At 50.6% G+C, this 19,646-nt stretch overlaps 2 protein-coding genes across 9 annotated transcripts in view; one reads left to right on the top strand and one right to left on the bottom strand.

Annotated features, from left to right (window-relative positions):
- Nucleotides 1–1,440, top strand: part of AGK (acylglycerol kinase) — an 80,796-nt gene extending 79,356 nt beyond the window's left edge. For all 5 annotated transcript variants that reach the window (XM_086688509.1, XM_086688522.1, XM_086688515.1 and 2 more), the window contains one exon: nt 609–1,440. In XM_086688509.1, coding sequence (XP_086544635.1) covers nt 609–746 — 138 coding nt within the window. In that variant the 3' untranslated portion in view covers nt 747–1,440. The remainder of the gene's footprint in view (nt 1–608) is intronic.
- The window catches only part of DENND11 (DENN domain containing 11), a 55,461-nt gene that overhangs the window by 6,076 nt on the left and 29,739 nt on the right, over nt 1–19,646 (bottom strand). For 2 of the 4 annotated variants that reach the window (XM_086688499.1, XM_086688474.1), the window contains 5 exons: nt 13,147–13,285; nt 12,044–12,175; nt 11,667–11,817; nt 10,965–11,033; nt 3,308–9,273 (listed from right to left, as the gene is read on the bottom strand). In XM_086688499.1, the coding sequence (XP_086544625.1) occupies nt 9,078–9,273; nt 10,965–11,033; nt 11,667–11,817; nt 12,044–12,175; nt 13,147–13,285 (687 nt within the window). In that variant the 3' untranslated portion in view covers nt 3,308–9,077. Of the gene's footprint in view, nt 1–3,307; nt 9,274–10,964; nt 11,034–11,666; nt 11,818–12,043; nt 12,176–13,146; nt 13,286–19,646 lie in introns of those variants that run through there. The other 2 variants (XM_086688483.1, XM_086688491.1) reach the window with 2 other exon arrangements.

The following is a 19,646-nucleotide window of genomic DNA, read 5'->3' as shown; positions in this document are numbered from 1 at the left end:
TATAATCCAAATTACGTAGTTACTCTGTGAGTAATACCTCAGGAAAAAGAGTTGCTGCAGATGGCTTTGGCAGGCTTCATCGTCCCACGGCATTCAAAAAGGATTGTAGGTAAAACAGAAGCTGTCCCCACCGTGGGTGGCACCACAGTTTCAGAACTAAATGCACAAATTATGGAAGGTTTTGTGGCACCTGTAATATTAATATTGCTGTGCTTTAGCTATAAGGCTAAGCAAGTCCTCCAGAAGAACCATGCAAACCATCAGGTGGACAGAGTGGTTTTCCTAGGTCCTAGAACGTTGTTAGGTTTAGGAAGTCCTGTAAGATGTGGCAGGACCCCCGTATTTTAGTAAGTATTTTAAAATCCTAACCTTGTTTCTCGACTCGACTCCCAAAAAAAATACCCTGGGAAGAGAGAGAAGCCAAACAAGGGGAGGGGGAGAAAAAAAAGAGCCGGTGGCAGAATGGAGACATTTCCGGAACCAGCACCAGTCAAGAGAGTGACACGGGTTTTTTTTTTTTAAAGAACGGGAGGGTAATTCCCTGCGCGAGGGTGACGTTGTCCGGGGGCTGCGGGGGTGAGAGCCGTTGCGAATACTCTTCTCCGCAGGGCACGGGGGGCTCTTTCAGCATCGACAGCGAGGAGTACGAGGCGATGCCCGTGGAGGTGAAGCTGCTGCCCCGGAAGCTGCAGTTCTTCTGCGACCCCAGGAAGCGGGAGCAGCTGCTGCCGCGCTCGGCCCCGTGAGCGCCCAGGGAGCGGCGGCACCCCCGGTGGGACCAAAAGGGAGCAGAGGCCTCGGCAAGTACCCGCCCCTCCCCGCGGCCCTGGCCCGCCACCCCCCCCCCCCTCGCCGCGCATGCTCCTCCTTACGTGTGACCACTGTCCCCCTCCGTGGCGCCGTCCCCGCCGGGGGCCGGCGTGCGGTGGAGGGAAAGGGGCCCGACCTCGCGCCGGCCCCCAGGTGCAGCCGGGCTTCTCCATGGGTGCTGCTGCTTTCTGAGCTCAGATTCGAATGTCGCTGGTCTCCGTCCTCCCCTCAGTCCAGAAACCTGTGAGGTGTTTCCCCCTCAGCCGCGATGCTGTAAGATACTAGTTTGTATTATTTTTTCCAGTAGCGCTTAAGTATTGGTTTGCATGAGAACCACCCCGGGGTGCATGCCGAAAACCTAGCAACTCAAGCTGGGGGTGGAGCCCCGGGATCTGCATTTCTAATTAAAAGCCCAGGTGCTTCTACTCCATGCGGTCCCCCAGCCTTGCTGGTCAGTGTGGCAAAGCACACCAGCCACCGTTCACGCACCCCTACGAGTATTTTGGAAGATCGTGTATCCCTCACACTTTCTAGATATCAACTTAAGAGTTGCCAGTATGTGTATTTCCTGGTGTCATGTAAATATTGGTTATTTTAAAATAAAGCTGTTATATCACTCTTTTAAACATATTTGGTGCAACTTAAATATACAGCAATTTGACTCTCATCCTCCATTTACAAAAATACACGAATAGGTTCTTTGGTTATTTCTATACACTTTCAGCAAAGAATGCTATCGTGATCTATTTTCATGCTTGAAATTTTATCACTTGCCCTGTTTTCTTGCCAACAAAAAATATAAACGGAAATTCTTTAGTGTTAACCCAGAACTAATATTGTTTTCATCCATTTTATTTCAGTAATTTTTAATTACCAAAAATGGATACTATAAACACTTTATGAGAATGCTCTTTATCCCAACGAGTTCAAGAACACATGTTACTTACAGCTTAGAACAGGACTCAACATCATTGATATTCCTTGTTCTTTATAGATCTAAGCACATAAGCAGAAGAGATGATTCTAATGTCATACATACAGTTCTTCGAATTCCTCTGGAATTACATGTCAAAAATTATTAATGATCTTCCTTTAGTTTGTTGAAAGCAGAAACCAGAAACTGGCTGATTTGAGAAGGATTTGCTAACCAGGCTTTATAGCCCTTTACTTTCAATACTACCATCGGGATTTACCCTTTGGTGCCCCTGAGGTTTTCAGACTCCAGAAGGCGATGCCCAGGTTGGAGGAGATGTGAGCCTTCCTCTTTGTAAAGAGGAAACAGGAGTGTAAAAGGGCAGATGGGCAGGCCTTGGCTACAGGCGCATCCTTGGGCAGATCAGTTTTAGGACCGTATGTATGCCTGTGCCCATGAGTCCCTTGGAGAGTGAAGACTAATGCTTCAAAGGATTACAAAGCAGCTACAAAAAGCTCATGAATGAAGATCACACAAAAAAACAAGGCTTACCTGTTCAGCTCTGTATCCTTCAGAGTGGTGTTAAAAGCTGTGCTTTGGCCTCCAAAACCCTGCAGTGGAAGGAGGACCCACACCCTGGTGCCCACAGAGGGGAGCAGGGATGCTGTGGGAGGAGGAAAAGTTTGTACGGGAGCGAGGAGCATCTTACACCATCTTGGTTTTCTGATAAGACTGTAAAGGACGAGCCCAGAAGCCGGCTCGCTCCCTCCCTGATCGGCTACCCGCATGTGTATTTATTTAGTGAATCGGGTCCTTGCGGTGAAATAGTGGGATTTCAACTGGGGAAGGAAATCGAATAGATTAATATCTGTATTCGTTCTGAAATCTAGGCTCCCTGGTGTGAATTTTGCCTTCTTGATTCGGGCTCTTTCCTGTGAGAATGTGGTTTCTTATCGTTCATGCTCTTGTTCTTTCCATGGTCCTGGCGCAGAACATCCAGGTGAAGGACACTCCTGTTAGGCACAAACCTTTTGAAAGACGAATTTTACTCAAAAGCCAGATTATTTCTAATACAAATCCAGATGCTTCCTAGCACGCAAGTCTTTTGCTTGGTGCCATGGCTGGTCTGGGCACATGGCAGTCGTGACTGCGTGCAGTGCTTTGTTTACACACGCAACAGATTCGCCGTGTTCTCACCCCATCCCTGGGAAGTCGGTAACATCATACGGTCATGTGCCTTGGAAAGCAGGAACCTGGCGTCGAATACAGCATCAGTGATGTTAGGAATCTTACCCTTACACTCACTCCCCCAAAGGTTAAAAATGAAAGAAAACTTCAGTGTGTGGGTGTATATATGTACGCCCAGTCCTGGCTCTTCCGGACGGCACGATTCTTCCCAGCTTTGGTCCCCATTACCTGGAGGATGTTCATGCAGACCGTGGCCTCTAGGAGAACAGGTACCAGGCGCCCCGGTTGCTCTGTCACTGTGACGTCCGCATTCAGGTTCTGCTCCTACACTGGGCCATCCCTCCTTCCTACCACAAACCACATTTCTCGGGCCAGGGAAGGACTGAAACGCACACGTTCATGTTAAAATGTGAATTTTAATTGTAAAAATTGTTTTCTGTAAATATAGTTATATCAACCTCTCTGCACACAACTTGGTTCCGATATATACAGATACGATATACACAGATGTTATTTGTACCACAAAACAATCATTAAAGAAACATTCACTCCTTGTAGCTTCAGGATTAACACCAGCTTTCTTTAGGGCATTAAAATCATTACCATCAAAACAGAAGAACGTACCTATGCGACTAGTATTCAGGGTGAAATTTATCAACTGTCTTACTAACTTCATACTATGAGGTCAAGAATTTAAACAAAAATAGATTCAGTGTCTCTTATTGCTAGAACTCTTACGCTGGGGTATTAAAATAGGGGTTTGACATTTAAGGCGACAGGGAGGCTATGTTAATCCTAACTTGGGAGAAATAGGAAAACCATTTTTCCAAGGCTACAACCATTCCTTTTTCAGAAAAGGTTGACTTCCCAGACCTATATAAAAAAAAAAAATTCAGCCAACAAGCTTGGGTAAATAAGGAGGTTGATTTTCTTTTCCTCTACTCTGTACCCCTTGAAGTGTCCTAGCTGGTCTGCTCAACAGCACAGAATTCATACCTTTCCTCATTATGGTCTTTGTGGGCACTCAAGTCAAACTATTCCTGAGGCCACCTTCCAAGTTTTTGTACACTTTTTATCTTCGCTTCATTTGGCCGAAGGAGGTTTTCACTCCAACGTCAATGAAATCTATTTGCAACCAGCTAACTCTATGACCTCTCTGGGGATTTTTCATTTTGTGGATCCTCCCTGGCTAACTTCTAAGGCCCTGCCCTACTCTACCCCTGCATTCCCCAGCTGTCTTTAGAAAGCAGACTAAATGTATCGTTAGTCTAAACACGCCTTCTAAAGCCAACGTAAGTAATTCACATCTATCCTTCCTTACACTACGGTAAGTAAATACATTTTCTGAATTTAGATTACGTTACTGCTAAAAGCCCATCCTATGCTGAGCTTCTGGAATAACTCTAAAGAGGGCTTCCCCTCCCCCCCATCATTGTTTGTAATCACTAGAAAATTCTTACTTCCTTTCTAAATGTGCAATTTTACCCAACTGCCCCCGTCTTCCGGCTCCAGAAAGTGCCAGGGAGAAGACCACGCGGCTCCAGGAAGAGGCCTGCTAATCGGCCTCCTCACATGAAGCAAGAATTTCCCTTGAGGTCGCTGCCTGTGCCATCCTCGCGAAGACCCTCCGGTTCACCTCCCAGAGAGCGTGGCTAAGTCTCCCAGCACAGTGTCCTTATTCAAGATCAAAGACGAATAATGACACTTCTATGGGGTTTCAGTTGCTTCCAAGTTACAAAACTTCTGTTTCTTCCAGGATTCTAGTTTTGAGATTTTCTTCTGTTTCCACATCTGCACACTTAATTCATCACATAATATCGACATAAAAATAAACTCCCATTTCTCATAAGAAAAACAGTAACTTAATTCACAGTTAGCCTTTTTACCAACAGTCAGTGCCCTAGCAGCTCCTGGGAACAGAGGTATATTAGTCATCAGATGGAATCTTCGAAACCCACGGACTCAGGGGTAAGAGGAGCCCTTGACCCCTTCTCTTCCCCTACCTGAAATCAGAGAAGGGTCTTCCTGAAACAAGAAGGGGCAGGTGGGGGCCAGCGGAGGTAAGCACCCTCGGCTCTGGAGGAGCCTCACCGCAGGGCACGAAGTGTGGGAAGACCCTGGGGCTGGACCTCAGATCCTGAGCCCACTAGTGAGGAACCGGACAGGGAGGTGAAAGCCCCCGCATGACTTGTTGGTCCCCATGTTGGCTTTCCTATTTCAGAACTGGCATCCTATGAAGGAAAGTTCACTGTCAAGCTGAACGTTGTCTTACAATTTTATTCGACGCCCTCCTGCTCCTTTACCTTTCTAAGTATGATCTGTACGGGGACTGGGGAAAACATCTCAATCCATTCCCTGGGCTATGCAGTTTCAGGGGCGGGGGGGGGGGGGAAAGGTCCCTGAGGTCCCTGCCTCTTCTCAGAGGGTTGCTGTCCTACCATTAAAACGTTAATTCATGACTGCCCTTTACAAAAGCTTCCCTGAAGGCCTCGGTTTAAAGGTGAATCATCTCATCTTTTTACTGTATTGGAAGGGCTCTCAGTGGATCAAGACGAATAGCAAGTTCGTCCTCGTAGCCACCGGAATGAAAAACAGCGATTCAGCTCGGATTTCTCTTTACTTTTATCTTCCGGTTAAAATATCAGGGAGTTACACTGATAAATGAGTCTTCACAGGTGGTATTTAGAATGATCTGTGCCCTGTGCTACACTTCAATTTCCCATCTTGATTTTCACGAGGAGCAAAACAAGGGAAGCTATAGGTGCAAATTCTGGGCCAAGTTATTTCTATCATTACCAATGAATTCGGCACCCCTCCCCGGCCGAGTGGAAGAGGTGCCATGCTGGATGGCGGCTGTGGGAGGCGAGAGCCTTCTGACTCACGGCCGTCCTGGCTGCCGGAGGACCGTGCGAGGCCCCAGGTGGCACAATGATACTGGAACAGACACCAGGCCTAAGGAGTGCTTCGTGCTTGTCTAAAGCCATAGTTAATTCTACACAAATTGGCCCACCCTTTTTGCTCTCGTAGGAGATAAATCCTACCGTTTCTGACTCCTGAAGAAAGAAGCCTAAGCCAGAGGGCAACCAGACATTTTCTCCAAGGCTGACTATTACCATCTGCCGAGCCTGCAGATTTGGAAAAATCCACCTAAATGGGCCTTTGTCACATTTGGCGGGACGTCAGTAAACCCCAGGCCTGGGTTCTTGGTCCCACAAGGAGCCCTGCCACCTGGTTTTTTCTGCCTTGATTCAACGGCAGCAGCAGCCCAGGTGTCTCAGGTCAGCTTCCAGGTGACCACATGGCTCATAGCATGGCATTAGACCAGGCTGAAAGTTCTCAGAAGGACCCAGCCAGCTGAGATGAGGCAGGGGAGGGGATGAGGTTCAACAGCACAGAAGGGCAGAAGGCTACCACGGGTCCAGCCACCCCACCTAGGCTTCCAGCTCTGCCCCAAGAGTCGGTGGCAACCATCCCCGCCCTCCAGAGCTTATCGATCTACGAGGCGGTGAAGAAGAACGTTGACCGATGTCTTCTGACCGAAAGCAGAAGGGTTTTAAGGAAATAGTTCAATAGTGACAGAAAAGCTGGTCCACGTGGCTTCTAGCTTCTGTAACTGCAGGGAGTCCTGCCGGGTACCTCACTCTCCGGTTCCCCTTCTAGAGAAGGGGCAGCCGCTAACTGGAGACACTGGGGAGAGGACAGGGGGATGGAAGCAGAGAGAGGGGGACAGAGCAAGTCTTCCAAAGGGGACCTCCATATGACTGACTACAGAGCGACGGGGCATGCTGCTCAGTCAGCCAGAGGTGCTGTGCTGGGTTTCTGGCTGATAACGACGCTGGCAAGGGAAGGACGGCTGGGTCTCCTCACAGAGGGAATGCAGGGCAGGAGGGGGAGAAGTTCTGTTCTGGGGTCAGCTGAGCCCAGGCTCACTCGTATTATTCCCCTCCGTGCCCATCCCCCAGCCCCCTGCCCGAGGGTGAGGGGGCGGCCCACAGCCACCAGACAACCGCCTGGAAGAGTCTGCAGCTAAAGGGAACCCAGAACCCCGACCCGCCACGCAAAGGAAAGAACAGAAACCTTATGTTCACCTTACGACCTTTACGTGAGCACTTATGAGCTTGGAGTTACAATTCCACAGAAACACAAGTGTTTGCATGCAGAAGGGCGCGGGGACGGACGTGCTTTAAGATAGTCCTTTCCAACAAACCCCTCAATTCCAGAGGAAGGGGGCCTGCGTCCACCAAGAGAATCCGACCTTTCCTGCTTCCGATCGACCATCCCCCTAACTTAGAAAACCTTGAGCCTTCAGATAGCACTAAAAGTCACCATGACTTGACCCAAGTCCGAAAGGCTGCTCCTTCCCCAGAGACAAGAGAAGGTTGCTCTTCAAGGAAAGAGGCGGCGAGGCTTTTTTTGTAAACATCTATATTACTGAAATGGCTAAATCCACACTGCAGAGGAGAAAAGTGTATTAGTTGTACAGTTTACATTTCAATGCCCAAACTTATTTATATATTTACATAAAAGAACCTACTTTGATTAATCAATATGTATTTGCATTTTTACATGTGAATTTCTTTAGTCGTGAATCCCCTATCTTGGAACTACAGTGAAAATATTTTTGAATAAAGCAGTGAGCCCTGAAAAGCTGTAAGACTTGTGTGCCATCCACTTGAAAGTCATTTCTCTGCTGTGTGTAGTAGCCTGGCTGGAACCTGGTCACAGACACGGATACACGGATGGCTATTCCAATAACACAGCCAGGCAAGAAGATCGAGAGGGAAGAAATGGTCACCAACAACCCAGGAGCCCAAGTCAGAATCCTAAACTATGGCCAAAAAAAGCCCTAACCTCTACTCACAGGAGCTGGCTTCAAATACCTACGGTCTCACCTAAGTTGGCATTCCTGGAATGCACAGCCAAAGAGAACAGGCAGGGACCCACAGGAGCCGTCCCAGACCAAAACATGTCATGGGGACACAGGTAAACTCATCACTGATGCTCGGGGGTTCCAACCACTTCTCTAGGTGAAGGCACTATCAAATTCGCTCTCCAACAAACGTGTTCTGTCTCTGGCCCCAACTGCTTAGCTCAAGGCGTGTCAACTCTGCTGACAAGAAATCTGTTTGTGAGGGCTCCAGACTGGTACACAGTCTTGTTCCATGCTTCAAACTCTGAGTAACCAGCTCCGGATCCTTGCTGGAATATGGAATCCAGTGAATCTCTGTTTTGATCCCGAGGCTCTGCTGGTGATATGTCCAGAGAACTCTCAGAGAAACATCTTCTGCTCTATCCTCTTTGAACCCCAACTGCTCTACCTTTGGTGGGAACAAACATTGTTCTAAGAGCATAGTTAGCCCTTAAAGGAAGCTCAATTGTAAAATGAATTTGCTTGCAAGCTCCAGGGCCATCCCTGAAGGAACGGGATTCAGAAAAAGGAGGAGTTTTACATTGAGTGGCCACCGTTAATTTACTCTGAGGAAAGTTTCAACGCTTCAGGCTACAATTTTAGTTTCCAGCTGGCTGGTAAGAAACCTCTTCTTGTCATTCTGTCCTTAGAGAAGCTCATGCTTTGTGACGGGAACATCCTCTTGTTCCTCTTTGAGGTCTCCACTCACGTGAACAGAGAAGACAGATTAGCCCCAGCGAACAGGAAAAGGGATCTGATCCCAACACTGGACTCCCAGAACTGATAAAACACCTCGAAAGGTCATGAGCTCTAGCTTCCACCTTGAGGAGATGCACGTACAAGGCCACCCTGGACAGAATACCGCAAGGGACGAACTCCTGGAGACTTTCTGAACAGCCCACCCCAGTGTTTCCGAGCTCAGCCCGCTCCCAGTGACACATGGCCTTCACCACATCCCCTCAAGTCACTCGACCAGGACGCAAGAGAAGCCACTCGGATAACGCCTATGACAAAACCCAGGCAGTAGCTCTGGGAGAAAGTGGTCCATTCCAACATGGCACCAGGGCAGGGCACAAAACCAAGGTGGTCTCATCTTACCACTAGGAAGGAAGGGAGAAAGGAGATTGCAAAAAATCACATTTGTTGGGAAGTATAAACCATATTCCTTCGTGTCAACTTAATAAAAAAGGAGGTCCTTGGGGGCCCAGTGTGAACTCCCCACATGAGGAGCGGCTCACCGGTCTGGGCTCACTCTTCCTATGGGCAGCAGGGGTTGTCAATGACCAACATGACGTCGATGCCATAGGCCTCCAGCAGGTCCATCAGAAAGCTCCGGTCCCCTTGGGGGTCTAGACCCATGCCCCGGGCGTGCTCAGCGGTCAGAGTTTTGTCTTGACTGGCGGACACCTCCAACAGAGTCTGAAATATCCGGTTGTTTTGCTCTAGGAAAAACCTGTGTTCACAAGATAAGACACACGGAAGGGAGGGCAGAAAAAAAAAAAAAAAGGGTCACCAAATAATCCACACATGGGGAACCAAAACTACATTGCTTTAATATGCTTTTAAATGGTTTCAAAAATCAGAATGATCTCTAAAAAATAAGAAAATTAGGACCAAAGTTCAAGGGTTACTAAAGTGACACCAACTTTAGCAAAGAAACTGCTGGCATTAATCATGGTATGACCTGCAAAGTCCCCAAACTTGGCGACTTTTGGCCTGCCTGCCAAAAACAAACTTTCCTATGGAAGGTTACTACATACACTGTGTTCTTTGTTCTGCTTAGTCAGAAGGGGAAGAGAAAGAAAAGACAAAACCCTAAAAAAATCCTGATGATCCAGCTCTGAGGTCAAGACTTAACGTGAGAAACTAAAATTCACCTTCAAAGCCCTGGACAGGTCACTGGGGCCAGCAGCACAGACGAGCCTTAGCGGGGACAGACCAGGGCCCTGAGAGGCTCCCCAGCCTGAGAGCCACCGCAGAGCACGCCAGGCTGTGGCTGGCCGTCCACAAGGAAGAGGTGGAGCTCGGGGCTGGGGCAGGCACGGGGATGTCTTGTAGCCACCACGGCTGGGAGTGAAAGGCCAAGGGGCCATGGAGCCCCACTGTAGGCACCAATACTGCCCTAGCTCCCCACCATCCTTGGGTATTTCTTTCCCTTTGGTTACTTTTTTTGTGTGTCGGGGGCGGGGGGGTATTATACACAGGGTGTGACTTATGTGTCACCGACTTATGGTGCCACGTAAATTTATAAGCCATGTTCAGAAAAGGCGTGAACTGTCTAGACTTTTCAGATGTATTCCAAGGGGCTCTCCGGTTCCACCAAGGCACCTAAGTGCCCAAAGAAGTTCTAACTGCTCGTGAATTTCAGGTGCAGTGGAACGCATCAGACCCTGACGAGCCTCCTGGCTCACTGCTCATTTCCGAAAACTTGTACCTCTCAGCATCGTGCATGGGTGGGGAGGTACGCTTTAGTAGAATCCAAGAACTACACCTCTGTTGAAATGTCCACATTAAGTTCTCAACATCCAAGCCAGAGATGGTTCTCGCTGCAAGTGCCATGTTCCTCACCCCGACCCCGGGGCCTGGGGAAGGAAGGCCAGACAGGAAGCCAGGAGAATTGGTTTCCGTTCCAATCACAGTTCTGTCCGCCCTGCCGAGCGCTGTTTCACAAGCTGCTCAGAAGTTACATAAATGCTGTAACGTATAAAGACTATGGCTCCTGCCCCCGACCACGAACCAACGTATCTGGGGGCAGGGGATTTCATTAGGTTCAAAAGTTAACATTTCTGATCGTCCCGAAACACTGAGCGCAAGCAACTCTTTATTCGAGCGAAGCAACGGATGAGAAGCCCCCGCACCCTGCAGGGCAGATGCTTCTGGGCAGTGGACATCTGGATGCACACGCTCAACGGAAAGATAAAACATCAGGACTTGCGTTTTTCTCTTCCCTGTCCGCTGGGTGTCCCCCAGTGGCATTTAGGGCTCACGGTGGACTCCACACGGAGCCCAGCTCTCAGTGTACCCGGCAGTGATAAAGGCCATCCCTGGCCTGCCAAGCGTGACATGGGAGGGGTCGAGGCCCAAGGCGGCGAGCGCTCAGGGATCCCCAGGGAAGCCCCATGACCGCTGCCCAGGCTGACTTACAGCACAAAGAGGTCCTCCTCACAGGGGGTGTAGTCGTCTTCCAGCTCCTGGGAGTATAGCAGCATCTGCCTGTGGTGAAGGAGGCCCCCGTCACGCTCCGGTGCCGTCACAGGACCCCGGACATCGGCCAGGTCGTGGGTCAGGCACCTGCACGGGGCGGGCGGCCCCTGCCCCCAGCCCAAAAGCAGGGAGACCGGAAGGGAATCAACGGGCCTTGGAGCCAAAGCCCCCAGGGTCCAGGGCCAGCTCTGCCCCTGGATGACCTCAGGCAAGTGGCAATCTTTCGTAACTGCCCCTAAAACAGGGATAGGGATGGTGATGGTATTTATTTCGCCACCGGTACCAGGGGGTGCCGTTTACTTTATGGGGTAACCAAAGAGAACCGCGGGAGATGACGCAGAGGCAAGCCGCCGACGCTGTGCTCGCCAGGTGCTCGCGCTCTTCCCTGGGCCTCCCCGGTTCCGAGCCCATCAGCCAGAGGTCACCTCCACACGCTCGCCGCCCGCGTATCAAGCCAACACGCCAGGAGCCCGGCTTCGTCCGCCCCAGGCTCCCCTTCGTCCCCCACCTCCCGGGCAGTCCGCCGGCCCGGCTGAACTGAGAAGGGCAGTGCCCCGGGGCCGTCCCTCTCAGGGTGTGCTGGCCTTGGCCGCGCCCGCCACCCCGCGTGGGCACGCACGTGCCGGGACCGGCTCCCGCTACCTCTGCTCGTTGAGCCGCCGGTACTTCTCCCGGTCGGCGCTGTTGATCCTCAGCAAGGGCTGCAGGTGGCCGTGGTGCGTCTTCACATTCTGGTTATCCACGTAGACGTCATACAGTTCCCGCTTCTCCTCGAAAATCTTCTCCGTGGTGCCTGTGACAGCCAAGCTCAGGGTATGGGGACCCGGAGGCCATCGCTGAGAGGCAGCAGCCCGACCCCACCGGGGAAACAAGGGGTCCGGGAGCCCCGCACTGCGAGGAGAGGAGAAGGGGCCCCCGGGGAGCGAGCCGGAAGGCCAGAGCCTGGCTTCTGGCAGAGCCGGCCCGGGGACCTGGGGCAAGGATGTGCGGGCGGGGTGCAGGGAGGGCCCCGTACTCACAGGCCACATAGGACACCTCTACCTCCAGGCTCTCGATGTCGGCCACGTTCACGTAGAAGAAAGGCTTGGACTCAGGAATGGCGCCCCCGATGCCAGGCAGGGAGACGTTGGCCAGGCAGCAGCAGCAGTACACTGTGGGATAGGGGAGGTGAGAGAGGAGTGTGGCCCGCCCCCCTCGGAGCAGTCAGCCTCCGAGGACAGGATGACGCCGCGGAGGGCTTGGCTCTGTGCTGTCCCGGCACCGGAGTCACAGGAGGCTCTGGCATTCTGAGGGGTGGGGCGGGGGCACGAGCCTCTCGGGCCCCACAGCGGAACCGGACCTCCAGTCGTGCCAACGGTGCCTCACCCCCTCCAGCTTCCAGTGCGCGGCTCACCGCGTCCCGCTTAGGCTCTGGCGCTGCTGACCTTCCCCCGTCTCCGAACCCCCCGCCTGCGCTAACCCCTGTTTCTCCCGGCTCCCTCCCTGCTTCTGATGGCCCCACCGCAGTCTCCTCTGTCCTCCACCGTTACTGCTCCACCTCCTGTGCCCGCATCACCTCCCTGCACTCGTGCTCTTCCCGGGTGACGCCATCCGTCCCGCGGTCACTGGCACTCCACAACGCCGGCCTCGCTTTCCCCCCAAGTCCTGACCCACCTGCACCAGCGCCTGTGTCCACCTCACGGAGGCCTCACAGCAGACCCGCACCGTATTCAAAGCCAGTGCTGTCATTCCACCCCCTACTCCTCCTGGACCCTCATCTGGTGGCCCCCTCATCCTCGTCATCCTGGACCCCTCCTCCATTACCTCACACACATCAGAACCTTCCAACCCAATCACACACCAACTCCTGCCAAGTTTTCCTCTTTACTGTATCAGAATCCCCATCTCCTCTCGCCACCTACCTCTTACTAGACCACGGATGCGTCCCCCAACCAACCTTCTTCACGGCCGCCAGAGCCCACATTCTAGAATGCAAGTCCGGCCCTGGCATTCCCAGGCTGAAAACCTGGGACCCTCCTGGGACAGCCCCAACATTTCTGAACTCGGTCAACAACGCAAAGACTCGAGCAGTTTCTGCCCCGAGAAACTCACGACACGACACCCGACCTTGGTGTTTAGTTACCTCTATAACATACAACACCCACAGGAGGGGGAGAAAATATCAAAATGCGCTTTCGAAGTAAGGCAAATTTCCAAAGGATGAGGATCTGTTCTCCAAAGAACTTGATAAACTGAGACATGCAGCCGGCTGGGTGAGTGATCTGAAAAAATAAAGGAGAGGAGAAGAGCTTGTTAAAAAATGTGACACCACAGACATCACAAAGTACAACCAACAGATGCATTAAGGGACGGTTACTTCCACACAAGATGGTATTTTTCCCTCTAAAGTCTCACCTTTATGCTGGGTTTCGATACTGCAACAGCTCCCCTGATACAGTGAGGTCTGAGTTTAGGGATCATTAAGTACTCAGGAGAGAGAGGCACAGAGGACACAAGGCTGAACCTAACTTTTGAAGAGTCAGAAAAGTCTCTGAAATGACAGTACCTCTCAATGAGAACATCCAACTCGAAACCGTGATTGAGCCCTAGAAGGAGTACAGTGACAAGCCAATGGTCTCATATCAGCTCCCCAAGTACTGCGGGACCCGCTGCCGTGTGAAGTGAGGGGTTGTGCAGGCAGGAAGACCCCACGCCCCCTGCCCCCTCCCTGGCCTGACCACCACTGCACGTCGGGTCCAGCCTCTTCCTTCTCGATAAATGCAAGAGCCTATCGGCCCCTGCAGACTGCTTCTAGGAGCCCTGAGCCAGGAATACCCCAGAAGCTCTGACCTCAGAAAAGCTGAATTCCAACCCGGCTCTGCCATTTAGTAAGCGAAGGCCTTGAGAAAGTAGCCAACCTTTCCGGTTCACTTTCCGCATGCGAAACGGGGAGGCCATCCCATCCCTCACATGGCTCTCCAGGATTATGAGAGAAAACACATGAAATACACAGGAGCTGATGCAACAAATAAATGCACAGCGTCACTTCCAAGCACAAGTGTCAGAAGCAGTATCGTTCACCACCCCTGGGGGGCGCCGGTGAGAGCACTTCAGAGGAGCGGTACCCACACCAAGGCAGAGTGCTGGGCCTGCTGGCTAGGAGACCTTGAGACACGCAGCACCAGAGCCTCCCTTTCCCAGGCAGCACCCCAGCACCACTGCCTCTCAGTTGTCCCGAGTGGGCAGAAAGGCTGCCCTCCGCTGAGGGTCCCTGTCCTGCTCCTGTGCCTACCCCTCTCCCAGATCTCCAGGGGCAGACGCGCCGAGCCACCGCATCTGGTCAGATTCCTACAATCACAATCTTTCACAAAAGTCCAAAGGTAACGACCCAACATTCACTACTAGGTATTTATCCAAAGGATACCAAAATGCTGATTCAAAGGGGCACATGCACCTCAATACTTACAGCAGTGTGCTATCAACGATAGCTGAACTACGGAAAGAGCCCATATGTCCATCAACTGATGAATGGATAAAGAAGATATAATACACACACACACACACACACACACACTGAATACTACTCCACAATCAAAAAGAATGAAATCTTGCCATTTGCTATGACATGCATGAAGCTAGAGTGTATTATGCTAAGTGAAATAAGTCAGAGAAAGACAAATATCATATGATTTCACTCATACATGGAATTTAAGAAACAAAGCAAATGAACATAGGGAAAGGGAAGCAAAAATAAGACGACAGAGAGGGAGGCAAACCATGAGACTCTTAACTACAGAGAACAAACTGAGGGTTGCTGGAGGGGAGGTGGGTGGGGGGATGGGCTAGATGGGGATGGGTGTTAAGGAGGGCACTTGTTCTGATGAGCACTGGGTATTATGTGTAAGTGATGAATCACTGAGTTCTACCCCTGAAACCAAAACTACACTGTATGTTAACTAACTTGAATTTAAATAAGAAAGAAACAAAGGCAACTATAGAGGAAAGGGAGCCCAGGCCTGTTCAGGTCCCTCCCAGCTCCCCTCCGCTGATCCTCAGGCCCCAAGCACCGGGAAGGCCTGCCAGCATTTTGTCCAAACGTGTCCTGGGCCCCAGGATCCCAGAATAAATGACCAATCCTTAATTCTGATCTTATTCATTCATTCATGAATGCATGGACGCACACACACAAGAAATAGTTCTCACATACTTTGCACAAACACTGTTTAGTCTCAGCCCAACAATGAATGGCAAGGCCCAGCCCCTGCCCCCATATAGCGTGGAGACTACTAGAAGAAGCAGGTGCACACGTGAGCCAATCCCAGCCTGAGAGCCGAAATGGGAGAGGGCAGGGCTGCAGGAGGGCACAGGAGAGACTGATTCTAGAGAGACAGGGAAGACTTCCTGGAGGCAGCGTGTCTCATCTTTGACATGAAGGGTAACTGGAGGGAGGGCGTTCTTGGTGGCGGGACCAGCGCGTGCCGAGGCCCGGAGATAGGACGCAACTTCCAGTAGCTGAGGCGCTGGGCCTGGGCTGCGCCAGGGCGATGCGGGAAGTGGCCACGATGAGGAAGAGCCACCCTCTTCCGGAGGCCATGGCAGAGAACATGCACCCCTCTCGACCTGACCCTGTCTGACCACACGACACAACAGACGTTTCTCCTCTTGAAATCCACCTCTCCCTTCTGGGCCTCGTTCTGCTGCAGCTTTTACAAGGAACTCTTTCCCTGGCTTGTGCTGGCAACGCCTGGGCTCTCTCTGTCCCTCGCCTCTCCTGTGCCCCCGCCCAGGGACTCCGTCTGCTCCTTTCTCTCTCTCCCCACTTGTCCACTTCCCAAGGAGGGGCCGCTACCAGCCACTGCTGGACCCCTCCGAGCGGCCTCCGGCAGTCCTTCCTCCCTTGCTAGTTAGTGTTGACTCTGCAACAGCCTTAGATCTGACCCCGACTTTACATGTTCTTCATACATGTGTTCACTCTGTAGAAATTCACTTACCTCTATATGTATGGTGTTCTTTTAACTTGTGGGGACAAAATATGGTGTTTCAATAGACAGCTTACAGACAAATTTCTTTATATGTACCTATATGATAGTCCATAAACAGCCAGTGGAATCATATCATATATTTGTTGTTTGCTGCCATTTTCCCCCTGGTCCTTTCCTGTTTTACATATATAAGCACCATCCCTCCATACCTTATCTCATCCCCAGGTAATACATATATTAATAACCTAGCCTATACACCCAAACACTGCCTCATGTTTATATATGCACGTATGTGTACCTATCATCTCTGCACCTGAGGCTGTCATTATTTTACAAAAGCGTATGATCGTATCACAAACGGTTTTCTGTACTTTGCTATTCTCACACAAAAACACTTGCTGGTAAACCTTGCACGTCAACTATGTATGCTCTAATGCGTTATTTATAATGGCTGTATAATATATGGGGCATTCTAATTTTCCACCGCTCTACACGATGCTGACTTAAACATTCTTGTACAGACATCATTATATTCTGTTGGGTTATAAATATAGGGCAGATCCTAAGGGGTGGGATTGCTAACGCAAAGGGTACTTGTATTTTCAATAGGTACTAACAAATTGATTTTGATTTTTTTTAATGTTTTTATGTATTTATGTTTGAGAGAGAGAGAGAGCGCGAGCAGGGAAAGGGCAGAGAGAGAGGGAGATAGAATCCCAAGCAGGCTCCATACTGTCAGCAGAGAGCCCGATGTGGGGCTCGAACCCACGAAGAGAGTGAGATCATGACCTGAGCCGAAACCAAGAGCTGGACGCTTAACCAAATGAGCCACCCAGGCACCCCCTAACAAATTTGGAAGACCAGTCACATCTCCATCTGCAACCAACAAAGTACACTTCTTCCCGCATCACATCAACTAGAGTTTGGTAGGCATGTTAATGAGCAGCCCTCACTAGAGAAAAGCAGATGGCGATTTTACTTTCTCTCCTCTGTCCCTCCTTTGTGGCCTGTTAGGGAGAGGAATCTGGGGACACCCAGGTCAGATGCTGGTGACCCAGGTCACCTTGCTTAGGGTTCAAGATAGCCCAGCAGCAACTGGACTCAGAGCAAAAGCTGGGTCAGAGTTTGGAGTGGTGAGAAAAGGAGCAGGGTTCAGTCAATACAGACCCAGAACGCCCTAATGACCCTCTGACCATTTCTTGATTATTGCCTCTCAGGACATGCCATGGGGTGGGGAAATCCTTAAACTATGTTCCCTGGGCTCCCATGGCAGCTGGCTTCCAGTTAAGTTCGTCCGCGGGAGGCAATGACTGGGGACTGGAAGGCAGAAGGCAGGGAGAGGGAGCTCTCCGCTTTCTCACTCATGCTGGTATTTTGCCAGCAGCAGAGGACGCGTCTGATTCTAACCTCCAGTTTCTCCCAGCAGCCGCAGCTCCAGCTGAGCCAGACCCCCCAGAGGGTCCGGCAACAGCAGGTACACAGTGCCGAAGACACCTGAGCATAGGCTGTGTAGGACTCCTCCTCAGGTTGCCACGGTTTTTTTTTTTTTTTTTTTTTTTTTAATTTTTTTTTCAACATTTATTTATTTTAGGGACAGAGAGAGACAGAGCATGAACGGGGGAGGAGCAGAGAGAGAGGGAGACACAGAATTGGAAACAGGCTCCAGGCTCTGAGCCATCAGCCCAGAGCCTGACGCGGGGCTCGAACCCACTGACCGCGAGATCGTGACCTGGCTGAAGTCGGAGGCTTAACCGACTGCGCCACCCAGGCGCCCCGCCACGGTTTTGATAACATCACCTCTCCAGTTACCCCAGCCCCGTGAGGGTGTGACAGGCAGTCTGGAAGAGGGCCCTGAGTAATCCCCACCTCTTGGTATTTACAGCCGTACGTAATCCCCTCTTCCTCGTGAGTAACTTGCTTTGACCAACAGAATATGGCAACATTGCAGGGCTGTCACTTCTATAATTAGGTTACAAAGGATTCTGATTTCCCTTTTGTTTTCACTTGCTGCCTTTGATGAAGCAAGCCACCATGTTGGAGAGACCCACCTGGCTACGGACTGAGGACAACAAAGAGACGGAGGTACCGAGGGCCTTGGTCCACTAGCCTTCAAGGAAACCAATCCTCCAACAGTCACATGAGCCCAGAAGTGGATACTGCCCCCGCCCCAGTCAAGCCTTCGGACAAGCCCCCAACCCTGGCCGATACCCTGCCCGTGGTGTCATGGGAGACCATGAAGCAGAGGACCCAGCCAAAACATGCCTGAATTCCTAGTTCACAGACCCTGTAAGATAATACATTTGTACTATTTCAAACCGTGAATTTGGGGATAATTTTCAATGCGGCGATAACTAATATAAGGTGGTAGCCGTCTCCAATTAGAAGTATCTGTATTACCTTGCTCCCTTTTTACTCCTTCAGTCTTCCAGTGCCTAGATCATGGATTCCCTGTATGGAAGTAGCCTGGAATATCTAACATAGTTTGTGTTTTCCTGATGAGACCCTAACTGGTACTTATTAGGGTTCACATTCCACGGTCTAGTGTTTAAGGTTCTCTACCATTTGATTCCAATCTATTTTTCCACTCTCTTCTCTCCTGCTCAGTGGACACAGGAATTCTGTCCCAGTCCAGGTACAGGAAGACCTCGTTTTATTGCACTTCACTTTATCAGGCTGTGCAGACTGTTTTTTTGTTTTTTTTTTTTTTTATAAAATCAAAGTCTGTGGCAACCTTGCATCGAGCCAGCCTATTGGTGCCATTTTCCAATGGCAATTGCTCATGTCACATCTCTGTGTCACATTTTAGTAATTCTCACCGTATTTCAAGTTTTTCATTATTATTTTTTTTTGTCATGGTCAACTGTGATCAGTGATTATGACTCACTGAAAGCACAGATGATGGTTAGCATTTTGTAGCAATAAAGTATGGTTTAATTAAGGGATGTGCATCGTTTTTTAGGCATGGTGCTATTGCATACTTAATAAACTACAGCACAGTGTAAACCTAACTTGTGAATGCACTGGGCAACCAGAAATTTCATCTGACTCACTTTACTGCGGCTTTCGCTTTCCTGCATGGCCTGGAGCCGAACCCGCGGGATCTCAGGCATGCCTGTGGCCTGCTCGTGCTCCATGAACCTGCCTGGGCCTTTTCACGCCTACCCCTTCACAAAGGTGGTGGGCTAAGCAGCTGGCACTGACTCTGGCACCAGTCCTGTGTTTAAGTCCTGGCTCTATCTCCTACTAGCTGTAAGGCCCTAGGTAAGTCACTGGACCTTTACAGACCACAGTTGGCTTATCTGGAAACAGAGAGTAAACAATCATTTACTTTAAAACATGCCACAATAGAGGCGCCTGGGCAGCCCGGTCGGTTAAGCGTCTGACTTTGGCTCAGGTCATGATCTCACCGTTTTGTGAGTTCGAGCCTCACGTCGGGCTCTGTGCTGACAACTCAGAGCCTGGAGCCTGCTTCAGGTCCTGTGTCGCCCCCCCTCTCTCTGCCCCTCCCCTGCTCCCATTCTCTTTCAAAAATAAACAAACATTAAAATAAAATTAAAATTAAAATTAAGACAAAATATGCTGCAACAGGTATAGATAAATAGCTGGCAGAAAGCCAGCCTCACACGAGGGGCTGAGAAGGTGACGGCCCCCACTGGCCTGT

The sequence above is a fragment of the Puma concolor genome, chromosome A2, assembly GCF_028749965.1.
Source record: "Puma concolor isolate L17-30 chromosome A2, mPumCon1.1.hap2, whole genome shotgun sequence".
Lineage (NCBI taxonomy): Eukaryota > Metazoa > Chordata > Mammalia > Carnivora > Felidae > Puma > Puma concolor.
The sequence above is the reverse complement of the archived record's forward strand: the minus strand, read 5'-3'. Positions and strand labels throughout refer to the sequence as shown.